The 26,924-nt window shown below is 45.3% G+C and overlaps 2 protein-coding genes across 9 annotated transcripts in view; one reads left to right on the forward strand and one right to left on the reverse strand.

Moving 5' to 3' along the window:
- Positions 1 to 253: 253 nt before the first annotated feature.
- Positions 254 to 26,924, reverse strand: part of LOC123384082 (GTPase IMAP family member 1-like) — a 59,698-nt gene continuing 33,027 nt past the window's right edge. For 2 of the 5 annotated variants that reach the window (XM_045053007.1, XM_045053004.1), the window contains 2 exons: positions 2,602 to 2,650; positions 254 to 1,360 (listed from right to left, as the gene is read on the reverse strand). In XM_045053007.1, coding sequence (XP_044908942.1) covers positions 489 to 1,360; positions 2,602 to 2,644 — 915 coding nt within the window. In that variant the 5' untranslated portion in view covers positions 2,645 to 2,650 and the 3' untranslated portion in view covers positions 254 to 488. Of the gene's footprint in view, positions 1,361 to 2,601; positions 2,651 to 4,999; positions 5,243 to 5,421; positions 5,566 to 26,924 lie in introns of those variants that run through there. The other 3 variants (XM_045053006.1, XM_045053005.1, XM_045053003.1) reach the window with 3 other exon arrangements.
- On the forward strand, positions 8,456 to 25,779 carry LOC123384080 (GTPase IMAP family member 7-like). Of its 4 annotated transcripts, XM_045052987.1 has the most exons (3): positions 18,571 to 18,606; positions 19,038 to 19,131; positions 24,329 to 25,779. In XM_045052987.1, exon 3 carries the CDS (start codon positions 24,343 to 24,345, stop codon positions 25,216 to 25,218), a length of 876 nt encoding a protein of 291 aa, XP_044908922.1. In that variant the 5' UTR covers positions 18,571 to 18,606; positions 19,038 to 19,131; positions 24,329 to 24,342; the 3' UTR covers positions 25,219 to 25,779. The 4 variants fall into 4 exon arrangements, with proteins under 4 accessions (XP_044908923.1, XP_044908921.1, XP_044908922.1 ...); XM_045052988.1 differs by lacking the exons at positions 18,571 to 18,606; positions 19,038 to 19,131 and adding an exon at positions 8,456 to 8,745; XM_045052986.1 differs by lacking the exon at positions 19,038 to 19,131 and having other exon boundaries at positions 18,468 to 18,606.

The following is a 26,924-nucleotide window of genomic DNA, read 5'->3' on the forward strand; positions in this document are numbered from 1 at the left end:
GGCCATTTATGAAAAGCCCACAACTAATATCATCCTCAATGGGGAAAAACTGAGAGCTTTCCCATTGTTTTTTTTTTTAATAGCAACTCAAGCGGACTAAGACAGTGTCTACGTTTTGATAAATGCTCACACACACACAAAAATGTTTGTTTCCCTTTGCCATGAATCCACTTTCTACAAAACACTACCAGTCAATGCACTATTTTTTCAAGAAGGAAAAATACATCCAAACTACTAAAATGAATTAAGGACATTTGAAAGTTAACCACATTTATTTGAATAGTTTACATATAGTCAAAAGTGACATTTGAATGCTAAAAGTGAACTTGAGCCTTTGCAAAGTCGATACAGTGTCCAAGGCGTCTGAGTCATTAAGACTCCCAGTCTGAAACTCCAGGTTTCCTTTGAAATTGGGTTTAAATTCCCCTCAGCGCCTTGACCCAGCCCCTTTATCCTCCAGGCTCCCCGCATTTGGAAGGGCAGAGCCTTCAATCTGGGCCTGGAGCCCCCCGCTGGAGAAGCAGCAGGAGGAGTAACAGTGCGCCCCCCAGTAGCAGGAGCGCCAGCGGCCACCTCCGCCTCGCGGCCTCCAGCCAGCGCCGCCCCCGCCCCCACTCCCGCCTCCACCCCCGCCCCAGACCGCGGGCCGCCAGCCGCGCGGCCACCAGGCGGAGCGTGTCCTCGGGACGCGCGTGGCGCCGGGCCCACGCCAGGCCGTACACGTCGTCGGTGAAGGGCGCGCCGTCGTGCTCCAGAGCCAGCCGCTCCACCAGCGCTAGCAGCTCGCCCACCTGCGCATCGCGCTCGGCGCCCGCCGCCCGGTTGTCCAGGGCGCACACGCGGCCGCCGCACTCGGCCACCAGGGCCCGCAGCGCGCGGTTGTCGGTGGCGCGCACGTAGTCGTGCAGCGAGCCCCCCTCCAGGTCCTCCCTGCGCGTGAAGACGAGCACGGCGCGCGCCAAGACGCCTGCGCCGAACAGCTCGCGGACGCCGCGCGCCGCCTCCTCGTCCTGGGTGGTGAAGCGGCCCAGCTGCGTGACCAACAGCAGCGCGTGCGGCCCGGGCGCCGAGAGCAGGTAGCAGCTGGCCCGCTCGGTGCAGTCCGGGTCCGCGTGCCGGCCTTGGGCGGTGAAGAGGTCGGGGGTGTCGGTGACCTCCACGCGCCACCCGGCCCAGCTTCGGCTCCCCAGGGCGCAGCTTCTGGTCACCGGGGTGGCCGCGAGCCTGGACGGGAAGAGCCTGTGGCCCAGGATGCTGTTGCCCGTGGCGCTCTTGCCCACTCCGGTCCTGCCGGCCAGGATGAGCCTGAGCCTGCGCTCCTGCGCCAGCGGCTGCTGCTGGTCGTCCGGGTCCTGGGAACCTGTGAGGACAGAGTAGGCGTGGGCCGCCGGCCTGAGAGCGCGCGTCCAGCTCCACCTGGGCTCCGGGGTGCCTCCTGAACGGAGGAGGGCACCGACGCCTCCCGCTTCTGCTTGTCCAACCAGGCCTTTCCCAGGCGCTCTGGTTAGAGCTTGTGCGACTCCGGGGGCATCGTTAGCCACCTTTCTTCCATCTTTGGCTCCAGTGCGTGCACCTGCCCCCAGTCCATGCTCTGCCACCGGGTGCACACTGTTCTGGAGGGTCCCCCTCGAAGGTCGCAGGCCATGACTTCAACTGACATTGCCTCTGGTCGTCCGCACCTTGCAGAGCTACTCCGTGCTCGACGACTTCCCAGGCCTCTGCCAGACTTCTCCCAGGGGCCATCCCAGCGAGGAGATGCGGGAGGGCATAGAAGGCCTGGGAGTGAAGGGCTGTCTGGAGTCCCAGACACCCTGGGTTGGAATCACACCCCCGCATGTGCCAGCTGTGGAACCCTGTGCAAGTTTAGTCTAAGCGTTCAACGTCTTCTGCATAATGGGAGGGGTGACAGAGAGTTGTGTCTCCCAGGGTTGCTCTGAGTATTAGATGACAGGATCTCTTTGCTTCTTCCCTTCCTCCACTTCCCCTCCTCCTCCCTCTTCTCTCTAGGAAACCTGCTTCCAGTAAGACACAGTTAACCCTCCATCCTTGTTCACGGACACAGTCTACCTGGTAAACCGTGTTCCCTCTAGCCCATGATCTCAACCCTCCACATCTTCTGCGGGGATCGGAGTAGATTTATTATCCTCCTTGTACCCTTTGGGACCCAAGGCACAGGCTAGTCAAGGCATTTAATATCCTACAGTAGGGCAGGGGCAGAGGTCCAGCAAAAATACAAAGCTGGGGCTCTAGCTGTTTCACCCCAGCATGGGGACATGTCTAGGATTGTCTCTGTTCAGTCTTTTTTTTCTTTTTAATGTTTATTTATTTTTGAGAGAGACAGAGACAGAATGCGAGTGGGTTGGGACAGAGAGAGAAGGAGACGAATCTGAAACAGGCTTTAGGCTCTGAGCTGTCAGCACAGAGCCCAACGTGGGGCTCGAACTCACGAGCTGCGAGATCATGACCTGAGCTGAAGTCAGATGCTCAACCAACTGAGCCACCCAGGTGCCCCAATGTCTCTGTTCAGTCTTGAGTTAGCCCATGGCCTTGGGACCCAGAGCTGACGCCTAGGGGCAAGTACACACTGAGATCAGTTCTTACCGTAGGCATTTTCTTCATCTCTGGCCATCTTGCGTCCTCCCATGCCCACCTGAAAGAGTTCCAAACACAAACTGTTAGTTCCTTCATTCCTTCAATCACTCATTCGTTTATCGAATAGGTATAACTACCTAAGGTGGCTCAGGCAAGGTCCAAAGAGCTGGTGACATCCCAATGAAAGGTCATGCTTCCTGCCCTCCTCTGAACATCAGAATTTGGGGAAGAACGCTGGAAGGACCTGGTTGGTATTGGAACCAAACCGTGAGAATCTTTGGTGAGCCTCGTTGGTCCTTTCAGGGACCCTGAATGCAAATGACAGAGTGGTGGTGATAACCAGTCCTCTGTGTCAGTGAGTGAGCCTTAGCTGAGAATTTCCCAGGTAATTTATGTCAGTGGCATTGACTGTAGGCACAAAGTTTTCCCAGAAGATTCCACAGCCAGGGGAGACTTTGGAAAACCGTGAGAATCAGAAATTCTGCTCAGTGATTTGGGGAACAACCTTAGGGCGGTTGGCCGGGGATGGGCCGGGGAGGGGGGGCGCGGAGGACAAGAAGAGAGTTTGCAGTTTGCTTTTGAAAATTAGGAAAGATACCTATCTCCCATGCTGATGTGAAGAACCTGTGATCTCTCCGAAGACCAAAGAATTTGGCTTGTGTCATTTGTGTAAATATGACCTGTGTGCTGGAGAGATGGGACACTCCCTTCCGGCTCCTGGTGTTCCTGCCCCGAATCTGAGGCCTCTGAAACTAAGCGATGACCCCAAGTCCGGCAGGATTTACTACAGCTAGCCACTCAGTGATGGAGTCTGCTTGATCTCACCAGGACCTGGTCACAAGGGCGCAGTTCTGCTCTGTCTGCTTCGCCAGCCCTGTGTCCCACTCACTCCCCTTCTGGGTCAGCTGCTCCGCAGAGGACAGGTTTCAGGGCCTTTCCAGCCCGCCTGTGTGCTCACCCCCATGACCACTCCTTCTCTCCCACATTTCTGTCTAGGTCCTGTCTGTGCTCCGCCATCCATTTCAAATGCTACCTCTTCATGGCAACACCTGGCTACTGCTGTGTCCCATGGGCAACACACAAGGACAAGCAAAGGGAAGGGTTGATTGATAACTTGTCTCTGACCCGTTAGATGACAGGTTTGTCTTCTGTGTAATGCCCCTTTCAGCTCCCCAAAGCCCTTGGTAAAGTTGATCCCACAGGCCTCAGGTGAGTAGTGATCTTGTGTGTAAAAATTAGCAAACTCCCATAACTGACTGCACAGCAGAACTGAAGAAACAGCCAGAAGATTCAGTGCAAAGAACAAGAATTTAGCTAAAGCAAGAAGTCCTTATCGATGACGGAATTGACCAAGTGTGCTCTAGGAAATGCACCGGACTCCTGGCCCCTATGGGACTTCCCAAGGTTTGTGATGGTTTGGGATGGGATTTGAAAAATTCTTCCAGAGTTTCTGAGAGCTGACATCTGAGGTTTAGAGGCTTGGAGTCACTGACTGATGTAGAACATGGAGACGCCTAGCATCTTAAATGTGATTGGATATTATGTATTCTCCAGCTTCCTGAACCTGCTGCCTTTTGGAAGTATTTATGGGAGTCTTTAAAATATATATTTGACCTTTTGTTTCATAGATGTGTACTTTAATAAGAAAAAAGGGGGTGCCTTTGTGGCTCAGTCTGTTAAGTGTTTGACTCTTAATTTTGGTTCAGCTCATGATCTCATGGTTTGTGGGTTTGGATTCTCTCTCCTTCTTCGGATTCTCTCTCCTTCTTCTTCATGTGTGCCTCCCCTGTCACATGTCTGTCTCAAAAATAAACAAACAAACAAATAAATAAATAATATATAAATAAACGTTAAAAACCAGTATCTCTCACCCCTCCTCCTGAGGGATTTTTTTTATAAAAAAATTTATTTTTCTGTTTACTTATTTCTTTGAGAGACGGTGAGACAGAGCATGAGCAAGGGAGGGTCAGAGAGAGAGAGAGGGAGACGAAGAATCCCAAGCAGGCTCCAGGCATTGAACTGACAGCACAGAAACCATCGCAGGGCTCAAAGCTTAATGGACCAAGCCACCGAGGTACCCACCCCAACCCCCTGAGTGATTCTAATGCATTGGGTCCCTGCTCTGAGTTTCTGGGCCATTCATCCTGTCCAAGTCCTTCATTTATAGCCAGTGTGTGGGGTGAAGAGGGCTCCAGCCCACAGAGCCCTGGGCAGCTTGGGCGGGGGAAGGGATGTGCAAGGACACACAAGCACGTGTACTGCAGAGGTCTGAAGACCATGTTCATAACTGTTGCTGGCTCCTGCAAGTCCCTGGGGGTGCACAGGGCTGAGGAGGTGGAGGGTGTGAGTGGGGTTTGGCTCACAGACACGATTTCCACTCTGCGATGTGTTCTGAGGTTAGACTCACTTGTTTGTCCTCAGAAATGTCTCTCTCCTTGGCTGCACATGCCCTCAGAGGGAGTGTCTGCAGCCTTCTCCAGCGTGCTCAGCCCTGGCAGTGCTTCTAGCAAACACCTTTCTGACCAGGCGAGGAGCAGGGCAGGACGAAGTATGTAGTCCCAAGTAAAAGTGTGCGCACTCCAGGGCTGGAGAAGATGCTTACCTTTCTTCTTCCCTTGCTTGTTCTGAAACTCAGAGCTCCCTGAAAAGCCTGTAAGGGTGAAGTTATTCTTTCTAGATCCGCTCCCCTTCCTGGGAGGTAGTAGAATGCAGGTGCCCACTCAGTGAGCTGCAACCAGGCCCTGAATTCCTTACAGCCCTCCTACCCCCCCCCCCTTCGTCCACTCCCCCCTGCCCCAGGTGGCTCCCTTCCTCCCCGTGTGTGCTCACCTTCCAGCAGAAGTGGTGACAGGCTCTATGTTGGCTGCAGAAACCCGCGACCTGGTGCTGTGCCTTGGGTTGTGAGTACAGAGGCTGTTCCTGCCAGCACAGCACAGGGAGGAAGTCTCAGAGCCCAGGGAGGGAGGGCCCAGTGGTGCTGATTTAAAGGGACAGGACATGGGCCGGGTGGGCCAGGGAGTGGTGCCTTTGCGTTGTTTCCACTGCGCAACCCACCCCCTGCTTGGGGCTGTGCTGATCTTTTCCGAAGGTCGCTGTGGCACCACATCTTGTTCCCGGGAGGGGCTGTAACCTCAGTGAGGGACAGTTTAGACTTCTGAGGTCTGTTCAAAGTTTTGGCCTCTGCCCACCACTCTTATGTCCAGTTGCCTTTTGCTCTTCGGGTGTTTTCCTAGAAAATGGCCTCTTGAGAGTCTCCTTCCCCAGGAATCAGGGAGGAATCCTTGACTGGACATCAGTGTGGACAGGGCCACCAATGTGGTCCTGCCATCTCCTCATTCCTAAAGAAAAAGAGGTCTTTTCAGCTATTAAAGATCAGACAGCAGGAAGAGGATGGAATTTTCATAGGAGACTTAGTCTAGCCTCAAGTTGGTATCTCTGGCCCAAGTGTCTGTTTCTCCTGTCAGGAGGTCATGAGAGAGGAAAATAGCCGTGAGTAAAATAGCCAGACTTTGTGTGGAGAGAAGGCTACAACAGCGTATGGTGCTATGTGCCCTGGACCTGGTTTGTTCTGGAATCAACTCTGCGATCTTGCCCAACTCACTTACAGTTTCTGGAGTCACCTCTCCCCGTGTGTAGTGAGGGCTTTCAGTTAACCTGAAGCTAATGCTCTGGGGCCTGATTTTTAGCCAGTCTTGCCAGTTCATTCTGTCTAGTGAAGATACCTACCTTATCCCCCCACATGCTATCCAGCTTTATTGAGATATAATTGAAATATAACACTGTAATTTTAAAGGGTGCAATGTGTTCATTTGATACACTCTATATTGCAAAATAGTTGCCACCATAATAGTATTAGGTAACACCTGCATCACATCACACATTTACCATTACTCTTCTTTTGAGTGAGAACATTTAAGATCATCTATTCTCGTAGTAACACTTAAGGTATGATACAGTGGTATGAGCTATAATCACTGTGCTGCCCATTAGATCCCCAGAACGTATTCATCTTATAACTGAAACTTTGTAGTCTTTGACCAATGTCTCCCCATCCCCCCATCCCCCAGCCCCTGGTCACCACCGTTCTACTCTCCATTTCTATCAGTTTGGCTTTTTAAAATTCCACATAAAAGTGATATCATACAGTATTTGTTTTTCTCTGTTCGACATGTTTCGCTTATGATAATGCCCTCAAGTTCGACCCTGTTGTTGCAAATGACAAGATGTTCCTCTTTCTTTTCACAGAACTATATATATATATATACCCATAGATGGACCCTTAGGTTGCTTCCACATCTTGGGTATTGTGAGCAATGCTGTAGGGAGCTTGTGAGTGCAGATCTTTCTTTGAGATCTTGCTTGCATTTCTTTTGGATAAATACCCAGAAGTGGGATTGCTGGATCAAATGTAATGCTACCTATAATTTTTGGAGGACCATCCATACTGTTTTCCACAGTGGCTGCTCCAATTTGCGTCCCGTGCACAGTGCACAAGGCTTCCCTTTTCTCCACATCTTCCCTAACACTTGTTACCTCTTGTCTTCTTGATGATAGCCATTCTAACAGGTGTGAGGCGATACCTCATTGTGGTGTTGATTGCGTTTCCCCTGGTGATGGTGATACTGAGCACATCTTCATGCACCTATGTGCCACCTGGATGTCCTATTTGGGAAAATGCCTGTTTAGTTCCTCTGTCCTTTTTAAATAAATTGCTCGGGTTTTGTTATTAATTTTATGAGTTCTTTATGTATTTTGGGTATTAACCCTTTATGAAATATACGATTTGCAAATACTTTCTCCCATTCAGTGGGCTGCCTTTTAGTATCGTTGATGGTTTCCTTTGCCAGGCAGAAGCGTATTAGTTGGATGTAATCTCACTTGTTCATTTTATCTGTCGCTGCCTTTGCTTTTGTGGTCAAATCCAAAAAATTATTGCCAAGACTGATGTAAAGGAGCTTACCCCCTGTTATACTCTAGGATTTCAAGTCTCTGAGATTTATTGAGGCTCATTTTATGGCCTATTGGTCATATTTAGGAGAACGTTCTCTGTGTACCTGAACAGAATGCATAATCTACTTCATTGGGTAAAGTGCTCTAGTGTTAGGTCTAGTTGGTTTATCTCTGGGTCACATCTCTTTCTGTTTTGACCTTCTGATTAGCTGTGGTACGCGGTGTTCAAAGTGGACATTGAAGTCTACAGCTTGTTGTTGAAGTGTCTATTTCTCCTTGACGCCTGTTATTTTTTGCTTCCTGTGTTTTGGGGCTCAATTGTGAAGTTCATGTGTGTTTATAATTATTACATTTTCAAATTCACTGAATTGTTGTTCTAGCCATTCAAATCTATTGTTGAGCCCCACTAGTCAAATTTTCATTTGTTATTATATTTTTCAGATGCAGAATTTCTATTTTGTTGTTTAAAACAGCGATTTCTGTATTCTTATGGACACACAGACAACAGCAAATCAGGGCCTAGAAAGGCAGAAAGGGAATAGTATCCAGATTCACTACACCATGTTCCCTAAAATACCCAGTTTTTGACAACACCTGTAAGATGTACAATGAAACAGGAAGGTATGACCCATATACTGGAAAAACTGAGGCCACAGGAATTGCCTGGCAGAGGCCCTGGATGTTGGATTCAAAGACAGGGCTTCCAAAGAGCAGTTCTAAGCATGTTGAAAGAACTGAAGGAAATCAGTGTGAAAACTCCCACCACTGGTACCATACTTGATGAAAGGCTGAGAGCTTTGCCCCTGTGATCAGAGATAAGACAAGGATATCTGCTCTGGTCGCTTCACTGCAACTTTGTGCAGGGGGTTTGCGTGTTTGGCTAGACTCTCCTGGTGAAGTCTACTTCCCCTGCAGGGTGAAACCTCTGGTGTCTCTCCTGAGAGGGTGCAGCCAGGGCCTGCACAGTCCCGGGAGGTGACAGTTGTCTTAGCGCCACTCTGCGTCTTTCCGTAACCACTCTGCCTGTCCGTGCTATACCCAGTGGTTAAACCTACTGACCATCAGCTGATTCCTCCCAAGATACTGTTCTCTTGCTGGAAGGCTGAGGGGACAGGGAGCCCCAGCTTCTTGGCCACACCTCCCAAAATGCAGTTTCCTTCCAGAGGAGGTGAGTGTGTGTTGGAAGGGAAGAAGCAGCATATGGTAAGTGTCACAGACTCACTGTTCTTACTACTATTTAGTAGACTTTTTTTTTTTAAACGTTTATTTATTTTTTTTTGGGACAGAGACAGACAGAGCATGAACGGGGGCGGGGCAGAGAGAGAGGGAGACACAGAATCAGAAACAGGCTCCAGGCTCTGAGCCATCAGCCCAGAGCCCGACGCGGGGCTCGAAACCACGGACCGCGAGATCGTGACCTGGCTGAAGTCGGACGCTTAACCGACTGCGTCACCCAGGCACCCCTAGACTTTTTTTTTTTAATAGGTGTTTCTTCCTTTGCTGAATGATCTTAGAACAACTTTAAGAGACTTTAATATATTTTTAAAAATATATACGTTGCACCACTTATGGCTGTCCCACCAGTACTAGGTCTGTAGGGTTCCTCCAGGGCATATGGAAGCCTGTCCTAGTTTTGGGTCAAACTCTGGCCACATTGCCAACCCTCCCCTTCTTCCTTCCTGCTGGCTGCCTGGAGTTTGCCTCGTTTTGTCTTCCCCTTGTGGTGTCTTATTTATTATAGTTAAACGAAAGAGCGTCAAAAGGGAGCCAGGCAGCAGTTACCACCGATTTACCGACAGCCATCTTTATAAGGAGTCCCGCTGTCCTACTAACTGCAGATATGGTGAACTTGCAAAGGGTGAGAGAGACGCTGGCCTCTCCCTGTATTTCCAAAGAGTGGTTTATATTCTTTCACAGCTTGGACATGAGTCATTTCAGTGCAACTTTCAAGTTCTATTTCTTCCGGATAAATAAATAATAGTGAAAAATAATAAAGCTGCTTGGCTGTTTGTTAGCTATTTATGTTTTGAGTGAAATATTTTTAAAACTTGGGGGGACGTGAGGGGCTATTTGCTTGAGCATCTGACTCCTGGTTTCAGTTCAGGTCATGATCTCACTGTTTGTGAATTCAAGCCCTGCGTCGGGCTCTGTGCTGGCAAGGAGTGTGCTTGGGATCCTCTCTCTGCCTCTTTATCTGTCCCTCGCGTCCTCACTCTCTCTCTCTCTCTCTCAAAATAAATAAATTTCAATCAATCAATCAATCAATCATTCAATGAACAAACAACCAGTAGAAAAATTGGTCAAAATTTTGGAAGGTAGCAGCATCCGTGTGCACCTGTTCTAATAAAGAGCAGAACTGACTTGTTCAGCCCACGTCAGGGTCAAAAGATCTAGCTGCTGTGCTTGCTTTGAACGGGTCCTGGTTGGAGATTCCCAGGAAGACGTCCACCTCATCTTCAGGCCAGCACCAGCCTGGGGAGAGATGGGAAAAGTATCCTGTGCAGAGGCCAGTGAGACCTCCATGGTGGGGTTCTTCCTTGGCCCCGCCTTCCTGCCCCAGTCCCTTTTGAGCACAAGAGCAGCCACAAATGAGAAGACATGAACCTGTGACCTTGCCTTTGTGGCCTGATGAGGAAGACAGACTCGGGAGAGGTGAGGCAGGAAATTGCTGGGGCTGAAGTAAGATGTATGTTTTTCTGTGCACGAGTGAATTTACGAGAAATCACCCTGTTGCCCATTTCTTGAAAATGCAAGGGACTGTGGGAAACAATAACAGAAAAAACTGTGCTGTGATATGGTGCCATAAATATAACAGTCTTTCCTTCATCCCTCGTTAAAGATTTACTTACCGTGTTTATCATTTGTAATAAAGCACTCGAGACACTCCACAAAGATATGAGTGAAGCAATAAAAGATGTCAAGTTGAAACCAAAAGAAAGAAATGAAGGTAACAGCAGAAACCGTGCCAACTTTGTTGTAAGTCCCAGAGAGGGCAGATCACTGAATGCTGTCGGCTGGTCCTGGCAGCCTGTGAGTTCTTTCCCTGACCCCCATTCTCCCAAACTGCCACTTCCACCGTTGGTACCGAGGAATGGCTAAGAACCCAGGGGCCATCCAAGCAAAGGCTGTGGGGTTTGGAAGTTGGGTCTGGAAAGTCTAGGCAGATGAGTGAGGAAGGATGCTGTGTGTGTGGAGAGTAGCAGAGAACTCGGGGAGAAACATGCCTGTGCCTTTGCTTCTTGTGTTCATGGCTGTTGGTGCTGGCTGGTAAATAAAGGTGATGTCCATAACCATCTGTAAGTGTCCATTACTCTGATGGCCCTTGGGACATCAAAGCCCTGGGGAAAGAAGGCACATACTCATATTCACACCTGGGTCCTCCAGCCAGGAGTCTTGGGACTGGGCCCTCCTCAAGGTCTCCCTTTGGGGACCACAGGCCCCTGTTCCACCTGGAGATTTATAACTAGAGCCAACCAACACCTGAGAAGTTGTGTGGGTAAGTGGGCCCAGGCTCATGAATCATGCCAGTGGGGAGCGTCTTGGGATTCATCCTTAATGGGAGAGGCCCAGATAGTCTCGCATGATGCTGTTCTGTAGGAGGCATTGAATTGAGACAATCTAGGACTTCTTATCCATAAAGATACTGGGGCACATGGGGATTGTGGTTTTTTGGGGTCTGTTTGTGTTTGGGTTTTCTCCAAGCCATAGATCTTGATCGTGGCAGAATCAGGCCCACACACTTTTCCACTGACTGATTTTCATATATTAAGGAGACATTTTTGCTGATTAAGAGAAAATAGTCCTTTTGTGCCGTGTTGCTATTCTGTAAGAGTGAGGGATTGATTGTTGCTGCTGGGACTGGGGCCTGCTTTTACCTCTGACCCCCAGCTCATGGCGCCCTGACAGTCTGCCTGTTTGCCTTCAGAGTTCAGGAGGCCTTAACCCCACTCCCAGGCCTTAAATTCCTGTGTGTCTCTTTAAAAGAAACAATTGTTAGATTTTGTTTTGGTGTTGTATAATTGTTTCCCAAAAGAGAATTCTTTAGAGGACTGAAATGTAAATTCTGAGAAAGCCCCAAGCTCTCTCTCATCAGGGAGACCCGGGGTCTATCTGGGCCAGAAATGTGGCGGGAATGAGGAAGAATGTAGTCTAGAAGATTTGCCTTGTTCACACCGTGCCACAGAAGGGGAGACCTTTGGGTTTCTCAGAGGATGGGACAAGAAAGCAGGCAGGGGCAAGGTGGAGGGGACATACTGGATGCCTAGCACTGCATGACAGGTCATCCACACTTCAGTTGAAACAGCTGAGCCATGGATTGTGTTGTAGTTCCTGGAGTCCAAAGTCAAGATGCCAGCAGAGGCGTGCGCTCTGTGAAGCCTCAAGGGGGAGAATTTACTTGCTTCTTCCTGGGCTCTGCTGGCAGCTGGCCATCTTGGTGCTCCTTGGCTGGAGACAGGCTACGACTCTCTCTCCTCACGCATTTCATTAGAAGCAGCAAGGAGAAACCAGGCCGCACCTTCCACACTGTTCTCGGAATTCTCCTCAGCTAAATATTCAAGTTCATCACTTACATGGTCTACTCACCACCCAGCAGCCCACCTCAGTTTAGCCTGCCTCCCTGCCCCCTGCCCCCTTGCTCCCTGCCATTTATAGCAAGTGCCATTGTCCCTCCTATGTCCAGCAGCGTGGTCCCCACCTCTCCCTGGGACCTCACCAGAAAGTGACCTGGATGCTCATCCTACCACTGACATCCTCTTAGGCCTTTCTTTTTATCACGTACCTCAGAATTCTTCGAGCCTCCATGCATTACTCAATTTCAAAACGACCGGTAATTACCAGAGCAGGACCCTACTTCTTGGCCTTAAAATCTATATTAGTTCCCCCAGGAGCTGCTGTAACAAATGACCACAAACTGTTGCTTAAAGAGCAGAAACTTACTGTCTCATTGTTATGGCTACTGTCTCACTGGCACAGGCTACAAGTGCCAAACCGAGACGTTCCCAGGGCCATACTCTCCATGAAGGCTCTGGGAAAGTATCCTTCTTTGCTGCGTCTTAGCTTCTGGTGCTGGCTGGCCTGCTTTGTTCTTTGCCTTCTAGGTGCTTCGCTCCAATCTCTGCCTCTTTTGTCACATGGTGTTCTCTGTGTGTATCTGTGTGTAAACTTCTCTCACTGTGAATAAAACGATTCCAGGCATCAGAGTAGGACTCAACCTTAACTTCATGACATGACATCACAGAGAGCGTGCTCCAAAGAAGGTCACATTGTGAGGTACCAGGAGTTAGGACTTCTTTAGAGGGACACAATTCAACCTACGATATGGTAAGAGAGGGACAGTGTGTGCAGTGAGGGTACAGTACCCCTGATCTCTTCCTCTCCAGTCCTAGTTGCAGTTACCAGGTTAAGCCCATTGGGATAGTTTTCTTAGGTCTCTGCTTCTTGGAAATCTTCTACTGCCTACGGCTTAGAATCCACATTCCTTGGCCTGGTATTCAACAGTCATTATAATCAGTCTCAACTCCTCTTTCAAGAATGAGATTCTTCCAGATATCATTGTTCCCGTTAATATCCGTTTTACACTTTTGTATGGAACGAAGGTGATAATGATATAGACGTCAGTGCCTGGGACATGGTAGGCCCTCAGTAAAGGCTGGTAATGATTCCTGCACTCCAAATTGTTAGCTGTTCTCTGCCTGTGTCCAGTGGTATTTCCACCTCCAAGGCTTGGATCATGCTATTTCTGCCTCTCTTTCTAATCTGCAGTTTTCAAAAAAAGCAAACTCATGACTCCTGGTCAAGTATAAACACATCAAAGATTTTGCTCAACTCATGGCTTAACTAGAGAACCAGTATGATAGTATAATTGTATCAAAGTTCCTTTGGGTGGCTCAATCAGTTAAGCGTCTGACTCTTGATCTCAGCTCAGGTCTTGACCTTAGGGTCTTGAGTTTGGGCTCCATGCTGGGTGTGAAACCTAGTTAAAAACAAACAAAGAAGCAAAGAATAAAACAAAAAACACAAACAAACAGAAACACAAAGTCCATTTGAAATCAAGGGTTGATGTGTTCAAGAGAGTAGTAATATGGAATTTTTGAGTTCTATATTCCACCAGACAGAAAATTCACTGAGTGTCTCCAAGGCAGAGATGTGCAAAAATTCTCTGTCCTTAAAGTGTTGTAAAATATCACAGCGGATCATCAACCACAGCACGACACAGAAATATAGAACACTCCAGTAATCTCTCTTGCCTATTTCTAAGTTTTGGATCATTTTCATAGCATTCTCTACTTTGTGATCATAAACAGTCTCCAAGAAGTATTGTTGATCCTAGAAGATTGTTTTTATTATGCATGGCCTGATTATTTATACAGATGCAGCAAGAATCTTAATTAACTGGAAAAGCCTCCTTGAGTTTGCTCGGGAAATCTAGAGCCTAATCATATTAAGCAACTATCAATTCCAAAGGATAAACTTCTTTTGGAAATTATCAAAATGATTTTTGAATCAGACTTTTCAAAGCCCCTGCCATTCTTCTATCCTAGGAGTAGGAAACCAACATCCAAACACTTGCTCCAGTAAACTTTGCATGCTGTACCCATAAATCTCAGTGAATTTCCCTCTTCCTGAGGTCTCCAAAATTTGCCTGGGTTTCTGGACTACCTGGGAGTGGACTTCCTTACTCCCAGAGATTGGGATCCTGGAAGCCAGACATCATATTAGATTTCTTATGAAGGTTTTGGAGACATTAGCTCCACATGTAACACCAATAATTGCTCCTTAGCAGTGGTCTGCTGGTCTTTGATTAAACAACAGTCACTCTCATATATCACCCTGTACATATGGCTTTGCTGCAGAATCGATTTTTCCAATGGTATCTTTGTAAACAAGAGAACAGATTTTTATTAAACCTATGCAAATGGTTCTATCATGATGAAATTGAATGAAACTCAATAGAAGCATTTGTTTCTCAATTTTGAGGGTAGATGAAGATGAGGTAATGTTTAAAGATGGTTGTTGTGGGTTTACAATACACAGTCTACTAATTCGTTTAAGGAGAAAGAAATAAGGTTTCCACACATAGCCATACAAGTAGAACATCAAACAGAGCACCATCAATATTCCAAACAAATAACCACAATGGCACATCTTGAATCCGTTCACTCAATCTTATGTCATTACTTCTCACTCTGCTGGATCTTGAGTCAGTTGTCTGATTTCATGAGGTACATATGCTTCCAGACTGAGAGTCCCAGTAGTCCTGGCTTTGCTCACTGGCACAGTCTGAGCATTGAGTCAGTGCTGCCATCTTGGAAACCTGCTCTGAAGAGTCTCTTTGAGGCAACAGTAGTTCAGAGCACGTCCTACAGTTTTTCCCTGAAGCTCCAAGATTGTGACCCTCTGGTGAAGACACAAATTCTGAGTGGTCACTTTTGGCAGATCTTCGGAGAAGCCTTAGGAGGAAGCAGAGACCTGTTTGAGACGAGGACTGAATGGTTGTGGTTCATAACCTAATATAACATCGTGGAAGTCAGTAAAAGGCTCTTTGGGGGCATGGTCCTTATTTCATGAGGGTTTGGTCAATGTTTCCTTTGAGGGATTCAGCCCCAAGTGCACTGTCACACCTAACTCCTATATCTCTTTTGTGACACCGCTGCCATTATCCTGCAAGTGGCAGCTCTTCTTGCACATCCGTGGAGCCAGAAGACAATTTCATTGAAGACATGTGAGTGCAGAGGTATAGTTAATCCAGATCCCTTATCCTGGTAGACAGGCTGTGGAGGTGCTGAGTCTTCGTTTTCATGCAGTGCCCTTGGGGGTAGAGTGAGTGGGGAGAAACCAGGAAACCTTGAGTGATATCCACTTTAAAGAGATTGTTACAATGTAGAAGTGACTAGATTTACTTGGCACCAAGAGAGAAGTCTCCAGAATCCCTAACCCCCAACATGATGGTATTTGGGGGTAACGTAAGTGGGTTTCCATGAGTTCATGAATATGGGGTCCTCTTGACGGGATTAGTGCCCTTGTAAGAAGAGATAGCAGAGAGTTGCTTCCTCGCTCCATCATGTATGGACACGGTGAGACAGTGCCATGTGCAAATCAGGAAGTGAGCCTTCCCCAGGGAAACAAGTTGGCTGGCACATTGGACTTGGGCTGCCCAGTCTCCAGAACTGTGAGAAATGAATTCCTGTTGTTCCTGCTCCCAGGCTGTGGTATTATGGTTATGCAAGCTGATTAAGACAGCATCTCTGATGTGTAGGTGAGCCTTAGAAGGGTAATCCATGAGACTAGCATAGAGGGTTCTATTACTACTTCTAACTAATACCTATTGATCACTATGGTTTGAGTACCACTTCATGTGTACAAATTTATCTGGTTTCACAATGACCGTCTGAAGAAAGTATTCCATTTTAAAGATTAGGGAAGTGAGTTGCAGAGAGGTTAACTCACCCAAATGTGGCAAGCTGAATGGTGGCCCCCGAAAGATGGCCACACTCTAATCCCCAGAGCCTGTGAATGTTACCTTATTCCATAAGCATCTTTGCAGGTGTGATTAAGTTAATGACTTTGAGATGGGGAGATTATTCCGGATTATCTGGGTGGGCCCCAGATGTAATCAGAAAGGTCCTTCTAAGGAGAGGCATGTAGGCAATGTGATAAAGGCAGCAGAGATTGGTGTGATGTGGCCCCAAGCCCAGGACATCTGGCAGCTTCTAGAAGATGTAAGAGGCAAGGGATGGATTCTCTCCTAGAGCCTCCAGAAAGAACCAGCTCTGCAAGACCTTGATTTTATCTCCATAAAACTAATTCCATGCTCTTGTCCTCCATAACTGCAGAAGATGAAGTTTATATTGTTTTAAGCTATTAATGTTTTGAAAATTGTTATGGAGGCAATAGGAAATGGATCCACCAAGGTTCCAAAGACGATATGTAGAAGAAACAGGACAATGGGGGAACGATTCTTTTAAACTACTGTTATTATTTCTGCACTATTGTAATAAGTTGAGCTTTGAGATTATCTAGATCTGAGCAGCAGAAAACACCCTGAGCCCCACAAGAAGACTCCTATAGAATTCAAAGAATGTCTCTTAATGACCCCACACCTTTTGAAAATTCATTATATCCACATTTCTGTGTGTGTGTGAAATGGAAAGAATCAAAGGAAAACAGAAAAAAGAAAGCTGTGGCTTTGTCCACATTTATCTCTCTGCTTCTGACTATGTGGAAAGAGCAAGATCCTGGGTGGAAAGTTCTGTTTCAGGGACTGCAGGTGGAGACAAACGGTGGAGAGGCCTGTGGCTCACAGCATAGGTGCAAATGGAAGGAAGCCCTCAATGATCAGGAGCATGGCTAAGTGAACAATACAGATATGGGGCTACACTGCTTCTATCCAGAATCTTGTAGAAGGAGATCACTCCTAACTTAGGGCTCAGGATGGGACTGATGGGGGCCACATGCTCCTTTTTGACCAATGATCACAAGGCTGTTACCATTTGAGACCCGCATCTGATTTCTTGTGACACCCATGGATTCTGTGTCAACTCATCTCCTGTTCCCTCTAGGGAACTTAACAGCGTACCTGAGCATAATACCTGGAGAAGCAATTAGCTGACCATGAAAACATCCAAGGACAAGTTTCACTCAAGGAATATGTAGCTTGAAATGAAACTAGGAAATGGTAGAGATATTTTGGGGAGGAAATATGATTCTAGCTCTCCTCTAGACTTTTATGTATGCAGCCTCATCAAGACCAAGTTCATGGGTATGTGACCTGTGCAGTTGCACAGGGCCCTGTACTTTGAAGAGTTTACTATTCTATTGATGTCATCTTGAAATTGTTAATTTTTTTTGTTTTTGACAAAGCGCCTGGCATATTCCTTTTGTGCCAGACTTTGCAAATTACATAGCTGGTCCTGGTCTGTGTCTTTATTGCAAGTTGGAAAACAGTTACCTGGGGCCCTCCAAGTCATTAGCACCAATAACTGGTCTAACAATATGGACCAATAATATAGTATTAATACAATAATTTCCGAATCTAGCTGCTTCCCTCCATGGGTTGCCACCCCATTGTCCACTACTTCCTGCCACATTTAGTTCTCTTAGTACCCACCTTCAAGTGTGAGCATCAAGCAATCCCATGTCTCAATGTCGTGAACAAAAATATATAATCAAAAACATTATAATTTTATGATGATGCAACAGAAAATTGGAACAGCTGGTCAACCATGAGAAGTTTGACCACCTGCCTATCATCTCACAGTTTCCAGAGCAGGTTGGAGTGGATGCACTGGCTAAATCTGGGAAAATCTACCTGTGCCTGGGTCTGGGGTAGAGGAAAGTAGGAAGGTTGTAGGTGAAAGTTTGATCTCCTCCCTGGGTGCATCTTTTGTTGTTAGGTCATGCATATTTTGGGGCTTGAAAGAACCATATGAAGAAAACTAGAGAAGGTGTATGGTCATTGGAAAACTTTTCCAGGCCACATCTTCCTTTTTTTCCTCTTGGCTCCCAATGCTTTAGACTCTTGGCTTTGTACCTGAAGGCTGGTAAATTTTTAATGAGTAACTTGAGACCTTCATGAAAGACTCTCATGAAAACCCTTATGACACAATCACTGGGAAGTGTCCCAGGCTCTAAATTTGGACACATCTAGCCACGCATTTGAGTTTCTTCTTCCTAGAATCACCCCAGAGTCTCCCACGCCATGCAGGGAAGATGATCCAACACCATGCCTGGCTCTGTGTGCATGATTTGTGTCATGTAATAAGGGCCTTTGGGACCCTCCAGTGTAACCCCAAACAACAAATATAGGTTTGGAAAATTTGGTGTGACAGCAGGCACATGGAGAAAAAGCTTACACCTTGGTAAAGCTAAAGCACTCCTCCAATTATAGGGCAATATTTCTGTCTCTTTAAAGCCAAATAGTTTCTTCACTAGCTCCACCCAATCTGAGCTTCCTGCCTCAGAGGTTTAAAGGATGAAACACATTTTCCTCACAGTGAAAGCAAGAGCAGCAGCTCAAACAGATTCTTTGGAGAACAATGGGGAACTCAGCTCCTTCAAAAGAAGGTGAGCCTAGCCTCAGAGCAATGGAGCCGTGAGGGGCAGCAGGACACAGGGGTGTGCATGGGTGTGGGTTCTGGTCTGAGAGGGGACCAAGTACTGTGCCAGCAGCCCAGCAAACAGGACGCTGCCACAGGGTCCCGGGGGAGGAAGAGTGGGAGTAAGGAGTTTGATTGCTCCATGTCCACACATCTCCTATTTAGCAGGACAAACTTGCTAAACAGCATATCTTCCATCAGTTGTTGTCATGATAGAGTGAGTGCTGCCTGACACCCCATCCATTTCCCTTAGTGGGAAACTAGTGTCCTCAAGGCAGGTCTTTAGACCTGGAAGGCAATTTAGAGAGCAGTCTGTCCCAATCCCTCTTTTTTCCTGAAAGAAAATCTGAATCCCAGACGGTTTGTGTGTGGTTTTATTAAATTCCCCGGGGTACCCAGGTCACAAATGGCACAGGAAGCCTAGAATTCAGCTGGCTGTGTCCTTTCCAACATGTAACAGAGAAATTGTGTGATCTACAGTGTAACAGAGGAGGTAAGGAAGGGGTGCCATGGGGGAGAGAATGAGCTATTCTATAGAAAACATTGTGTGTGAATCCCTTTGGTTGCCTTCCCTATTTCCAGGGTTGCTCCCAGTTCATGTTTCTGGACAGAGAGTGATCTACCTCCCCTGGATCTATTTCTGATCCAATGTAAACAGAAATGTAGAATCAAGGACCTGAGAAGGAACCAAGAAGAGACCAGAGTGTGCAAGGGTTATGCATGAGTGTAGGGTCAGACATACTTTGCATTGGATCCATTCTCTGCCCAAAGCCCATTAGCGCAGTGACCTTGGGCAACTTTCTCAGCATTTCTGAGCCACATCAATCTCCTCATTTCAAAAATCAGAGTGGGGGCACCTATGTGGCTCAGTGGGAAGAGCATGGGACTCGATCTCAGGGTTGTGAGTTTGAGCCTCATGCTGGGTGTAGAGGTTAAATACATACATACATACATACATACATACATACATACACTTTAAACATTAGAATACTAAAAAGTACTAAATTACTAGAATACTAAAAATTTTATCACTTCATCAGTAATTACTTACATATGTATGTCTGGAAGATAAAGGTCATTAAAATATACCATAATCAGAGTTTAGAAAGCAATTAAAATTTTCAAAAAATTACCAGGTGTATTCCAATTCCCAGATCGTCTCCTAGAATTTAAAATTGAAATCAGCTCCAAATAAGGTTCATAAATTTTGATTCTTTCATATCTCTTAAATTTAATTTGATAAATAAGTTTTCACCTTCCTGTTTCTTTTTGTAAAATGTTTTTGGTTAAGAAATGGTTGGTCCTTTTTCCAAGATAATTGGACAGTGTACATTTTGCTCATTAAATCCTCAAGACGTCATATGACATGTTCTTCCAATTTCTGTGTTTTGTATAAATTTAAATTTAAGGAGAGGCTTGATCAGATTAAGGCTTGCCTAGTTATTTGGGTTGCAATATTTCATAGGTGCAGTTGTAAACGTCCATCAGAAGGCACCTTATATATTCTTCTGTCTCTTTCTGGAATGTAGCAGTCAGTAATGATAGCTTAGAGTAACTTTCTTTCATTAACGGTCACAAATTATAATATTATAATTCTATCATTCTTTCTTCATTTATTGGATGGCATAATCCTTTAAAGAGAAAGTTCCCCTCAGTCATACTTTCATTTCCATAAGGTGTAGTTAATAAGACAAAAGGAATGCTTGATTCTTTTTTGTCCATGTTCAGACTGATGACATCATTTCCTAGCATACCCCAAAGAGAACACTTCACTTCTTTCACGATGATGGTATTGTTACGAATTCATGAACTTCAACATATTTGATGAATTTTAATCCATTGAAATTATTATTCTCATTGATACTCAAATTACCTCATCTCTGTCCAGTCAGCCTCTTCAAGTTGGTTCTGTAGTCCTTTCGGTAAGATCCAAACATTTTTTTTTGAAAGTGATCTCTGCACCCAATGTGGGGCTAGAACTCATGAACGTGGGATCAAGAGATGCATGCTGTATTGACAGAGCTAGCCCGGCGTCCCACGGTCTGAGTTGTTTTTGATAGCATCCCCACTTTTTAGTGTGACTAGGATAGTCTAGGATCCACTTGCACATTTCTTGGCCCAGAAATGGATTCGGTACCTTCTCCTAAGAGTCCTAATGTTTTTGGTGGGAAATGGCATTTGAAGGGCACAGTATGGGCACTAAGGGTGTTCATTGCCACTGGGCTTGTCCTTGGGCTTCAAAACTACACATGTGCACAAAAAGCTAAGAATAGGACAGGATTCCTGAAAGCAATTTAAGATTTTCTTGACGGTTTTTCCCCCTATTTGGCCTTACACTATATCCCATTAGGACAATAGCCAATGAAGCAACTGCATTTTCAAGTTTCTTGGACCAATTCTTTGTGTGGTTTGTCTATTACACCAAATACTATGTATTTCATTTGCTTTTGATTTTTACTAGTTATCTGAAAATATAGTTTTTGTTTATAATTATGTAAGCTATTTACAGATGTTCCTCACTATCTGCAAGCAGAACGTTCCTATGAAATCTTTTATGAAACAAAATGACATAAAGCAGAGCAGCAATTACCATCAATGTACATGGAAAAAGGGTGCGCATTCCCAGATCTCCCCCAAATAACCTCCCTTATGTGTTTCTGATACTTTTAGGCACAACTTGTTAACAGATGCACAAATTCAATTGAGAGAAAGCCCACATGCTCATCTGGCTCACAGCTCTGGTGGCTGGATGGTGAACCCCTGTGTGAGGTTCCCGGGGAAGGTGATTGGCAGCTGGCGTGGACAACGGCCCACTCGGCCTCTCTATTAGCTCAACTGGCTGTGAAACAAATGCGGAACGCTGTATTCGTGTTCAGCTTTTTTTTTTTGCACAAATGAAAAATCCTCTTTGAATTTATGTCAGCCAGCAACAGCAGGTACACATGTAGGTCTTTCATAAAGGAAAAGAGCTGTAATTTGAACTCTCAAAAGGAAGGAAGTACATGCTTTCAAGACAAATCTATGAAATCGAAGTATATTCAAAGTAGTTTCCAGCTTCTACCCTGTCCCCCGCCTTATTTCTCCCATCCCTCTGTCAGTAACTTCTTTGGTGACGGTTCAGATGATCTGCCATTGCTTTTTCATGTGCATGAAATATATGTTGTATTTTGTACCTACAGTTCATGTTCCTCCCCATTAGAGAAATGACAGTAAACTAAATATTATTTTCTTCACTTTACCTTTTTTTTGCTTAATGAAATATCCTGGGGATCTCTCCATCCCGGCATAGAGAGGTATTTCTTATTCCTTTCTACAGTTGGATAGTACATCGCTGTGTGTATGTACCTTGGTTTATTCAATCAGACCCCTACTAGTGGGCATTTGGTAGATTTTTGGTCTTTAATTATTACAAATAGTGATGCAGAGAATAAAATATGCCTAATCTTTTCCTGTGTTTTTGTCAGTATAGCTCTGGGATATAAGGAAGGGGAACTTCTTCCTCTACCCTTCAACGTCTTCCAGCTGCACTAAGAATTACATTCACTTGAGGCAGACTAATAAGAGAAAAAAAAAAGCAGTGTGCACAGATGCTCAGTAATGAAACTAAGACCAAGAGAGATGACCAAGGCAGGCAGTTTTTGTACTTTTTAGCAAAGAGACGATGGATCTGTGAGGGATTGACAAAAGAAGGAAAACTTTGGGAGCATCTGTTAGGAAGGAATTCTAAACAGACTTTGGGCTGGGGTAGTAAATTAGTAGAAAGTAGTGGGCTGTTTATACAGTCTTCTTGGCTCTAAATCTCCCATCCCTTGTCATGAGAGTGTCTCTTTACCTCCTGGACAGCAAGGGGACCTTTTACATGGGAGATTTGTTTCCTGCTTGCAGGGGGACAGAAGAGGGTCTTAGTAATCTTCCCACACAGGATGCGTCTTAAGGTACTTTTACATTAAATAGTATGCCAAAGTTGCACGTTTAGGGGTGACCTGCCCTTGACTACTACAGGCATAAATCCTAAAATTGGGACTCACAATCCAAGAATAAATGTATATGTGATTTGTATGATATCGCTAATTTCTCCCCTGTAGGTTTAGACTGTTTTTCTATTCTCATTAGCCATGGAGAAGAGAACCTGTTTCCTCTAAACCTTTACCAACTGATTATAGCAGCAAATTTTTTGCACTTTTGCCAAATCTGTAAGTGGAGAAATAGTATCTCAGTGTAATTTTAATTTGTTATATTTAGTTTTTTCTTTTCCTTTGTTGGGTTTATATTTCTCTACTTTAAGTGAGTGTTCATATATTTTTACATAGTTGAGCATTGACATTCCTTTTTTTTTCTTTGAACTGTTTATTCATATGTCTTGCTCCATTTTCTGTCGAGCTATTGGACATTTATCTCTGTACCTTTATGTATTCTTTGTATAAGAGGAGAATTAACCCTCTTTGATATAGTCTGACATTCGTATTTTAATTGTCTATGGTGTTCGTTGTCTCCCATTGTATTCTAGATCTTTATGTATTGAGATGTATGAATCCTTTTCCTTACAATCTTTCAAATCTTAGAGAGTTGCCCTGCACCTAGGTTACAAAGGTTTTGTCTGAATTTCTACTAGTATTTATGTGGATTGATTTTTAGTGTGTATTTTCTAACGTATTTAGCATGTGAATGGCATGAAGATGTGGGTGCAGTGTTGTCTTTTTCTGTGTGTTTTTGTAGTTATCCCAATGCTGGTTATTAGTCCATCTGTCTCCCCATTGCTGTGAGATGCTGCCTTATGGAAGATAAATGTAACACGATACAATTGAACTGGATACTCATGAATATAGTCGACCAATTTGGTCTATTTCTCAATTGTCCGTTTTTGTTTTCGGTTTGTCTCTGTTCACACACACTTCCTACTGCCTTAATTATAGGGGATAAAATATTTTACTATCTAGTAGAGCTGGCCCTCCCTCATTGTTCTTCTCTTTTTTGACTGTACAGGCTAATTTCCTTTCTTCATTCATCCAAATGAAGTTTACGGTCAACTATTTTAGCTGCAGAGAAAAAAATGGTGACAAATTTTTTAAAATTTATATTTCTATAAAATCGGGTTAAAGAAGTATCTATTAAAACAGTGTTGAATTTGGGGAAATGTCTGTCCTGTATGAAGGTATTTTTCTTCTTAAATCTACTAAAGGGGATGTGTTGTAACAATCCATTTTCTCATATTGAACCACCCTACTATTTCTGAAATAAATCACATTTAATTGTGGGGTATTACTTTTTAGTGTCTGACAATTTATTTGGGATTTTTGCATTAGTATTTGCAAATGAGACATGTCTGTAGCTTTATTTATTGGTGGAATCTTTGTTAGCCTTTGGGATCAATATCATACATATGTCATAGAAAGAACAGGAAAGATTTCTTTCTGTTTTAAGTCATCAGGAATAGTTTAAGAAAGGTTAAGTGAGATCCCCATGAAGCCATCTGGACCTGGTAGTCTTTTGTAGGGGAACTCTTTAACTACTTTATTGTTTCTTCCATGGTGATTGAATTGTTTCATCTTTTCGTCTTTATGAGACCAACATGGATAGTACACTACTGCAGGTTTTCATGGAGAAACACAAAGGAGATAAGAGGAATGTGATGGTTTCCACTTACCTTCGTTGACTCTTTTTCTTCTCCTTCTCTTTTTTACATCCCACAGCCACTGGTAGTGACATGGAAGACCCTCAAGACAACAGTCTGAGGATTGTTTTGGTGGGGAAAGTTGGAAGTGGGAAGAGCGCAACGGCAAACACCATCCTGGGGAGTAGAGTCTTTGAGTCTAGAGTTGCACCCAGTGCTGTCACCACCAAGTGTCAAAAAGCATCCAAGGAATGGAAGGGGAGGAAACTTGTTGTTGTTGACACCCCAGGGCTCTTTGACACCAAGGAGACCCTGAATACCACGTGCAGGGAAATCAGCCGGTGTGTCCTCTACTCCTGCCCTGGGCCCCACGCCATCATCTTGGTCCTCGAGGTGGGCTTCTACACGGATGAAGAGCAGAAGACCGTGGCATTGATCAAGGCTGTCTTTGGGAAGCCAGCCTTGAAGCACATGATCGTGTTGCTAACTCGCAAAGATCACTTAGAGGAGAAGAGCCTGAGTGACTTCTTGGCAGATTCAGATGTGAAGCTAAGAAACATCATCAGCGAGTGTGGGAACCGCTACTGTGCCTTCAACAACAGAGCCTCAGAGGCGGAGAAGGAAGCTCAGGTGCAGGAGCTGGTGGAGCTGATAGAGGAGATGGTGCAGAACAATGGAGGGGCTTACTTTACCAATGCCGTTTACGAGGACACAGAGAAGAGGCTGAAGCAACTGAAAGAAGACCTGAAGAAGATCTACACCGATCAGTTAAATAATGAAATTAAACTAGTAGAAAAGGAATATGCTGATAAATCACCGGAAGAACGGGAGGAAAAAATAAAATTGCTAAAGATGAAGTATGCTGAACAAATAAAAAATATCAGGGAAGAAGCTGAGACGGGATTATTTAGAGATGGTTCCAATGGGATTATGAGCGTGCTTTCAAAAATATGGCAGATGTTTTGGTAGTAAAGACCATTTCATTTTTTCATCTGAATTTACGATGATTTGCGATAGTGGTAGATTGTAGTTTCCATAGATAGCTGTGACAGTAGCTTCTACTTATTCTTCCTATAACCTGACCCTGTTACTCCTGTCACTGAGTTGCGGGGCCTGTGTCTTCTACCTTGGAGCTCGGCAGATCTGGGACCATTTCAATTAATAGCAGATGGTTGAAGCAGCACCTTGTGACTCTAAGGTTACATAAGGGCAATGCTTCCTTGCCCTGTTGGGGTTCTTGCCCTTGGAACTTGACTGTCATGTTGTGAGAAAGCCCAGGCTGCCTCTTGAGAGGCCCCCATGCAGAGGGCCTGAAGTCACTGGCCCACTTCCCAGCTCACCTTTCATTTGTGACTCACACCAACTTTCCCGACATGCAAATGAGGCAACTCCGGCTGTCCCGGAAGCGGGCCCTCCGGATGCCCCGCCATCTCAGGCGAAGTTGCAGAAAGCAAAGATGATCCATTCCCACTGAGTCCTGCCCAAATGGCAGCTTTATGAGAACAAATAAATGATGGTTTTTGTTTTTAACCAGTGAGCTTCAGAATGGTTTGTTATGCAGCGAGAACTAACCAGAATGAAGCGTCTTCCCAGCTCTCAGTCCCCACCGCCTCCCCTTGCCACCTGTCCCTCTTCACACAAAGTTGGCATAATCAGGCAATGGCATATAGAGTTCAAAGACTCAGGAAAATTCAAATCAGAAATCCTGCACATGTTAAGTGTCTGAACCACTGGGCACATGCGTCGTTTCACCGCATTGCCACAAGTACTATGTTACGGAGGTATCGGGTTTCTTTGGAAAGATTGTTCTGTGGTTCATGGAGATCTGAAAGTCACAGGATTCTCTTATTGTGTTTCTCTCACTTCTTTTTTAGGGACCATCGTAACTTAAAATGTCTCCAATTGTATCTGAAAAATCCCATCTGGGTCACATAGTTTTCATTTGCCTCTGCAGAATCACACTTCACCCTAGCTCGTTGCCCCCTGTGGCTGATCTAGTTGCACTACATCGGTGGGGTCTCTTGCTCTCTGACTTCTGCCTGGCTGGCCAATGGGAAGTCCAAGTCAGAGGCCCTGTGGAGGTAGAAAAGCATGGCTGGGGTATCCATTCTCCCACCTCTATCTCTGCAGGGCCATCTCTGACTAACTGCAACCCTACGCCAAAGGTCACAGCTCCTCCCTTGGTGGCCTTTCTACCCAACTCTTCTTCTGCATTCCTGTCTTTCTTCACCCCTCAATTTTCTTATCGATACTATCACCGTCCTTGTGGTTTCCAAATTCCCTGTGTCCACAGTGTGTAAGAGGTCCCTTCTCTACACTTTCTCCAAGTACCTAATGAGAGCAGACTATCTTTTTCCTGTGAGAATCTGATTGATAAATCTTACGGTACCCAGTTCTCTATCAGAGCATTTTTATTGTTGTTGATGGTTTTTCATTCCCTCTAGTGCTTGTTTCCTGACACCAGAAAAATCTCTCTTTACCCTTCCATGCTGTGACATTTGCAGTAAGTAGATGAAAGGTTCTGTCTTGCTAAAATAATAGAGAAACTTCAAAGTTAGATGGGTGACTGTCAGTCACTCAGAAGAATTGCAGACATCCCAAATCCAAATTATTAGAATTTTTATTCGTCCTTTTTTTTTCTGTGAACATGACTGAGAGTATTTACCATATCAGTG

Source organism: Felis catus, chromosome A2 (genome assembly GCF_018350175.1).
Source record: "Felis catus isolate Fca126 chromosome A2, F.catus_Fca126_mat1.0, whole genome shotgun sequence".
Lineage (NCBI taxonomy): Eukaryota > Metazoa > Chordata > Mammalia > Carnivora > Felidae > Felis > Felis catus.

Excerpts from the sequence above, each read along its gene's own strand:
- LOC123384080 (XM_045052985.1), top strand. The coding sequence starts at position 23,649 with ATGAAGTTTACGGTCAACTATTTTAGCTGCAGAGAAAAAAATG. Across the intron at positions 23,692-24,328 it reads TAGCTGCAGAGAAAAAAATG|CCACTGGTAGTGACATGGAA; the intron begins GTGACAAATTTT and ends TACATCCCACAG.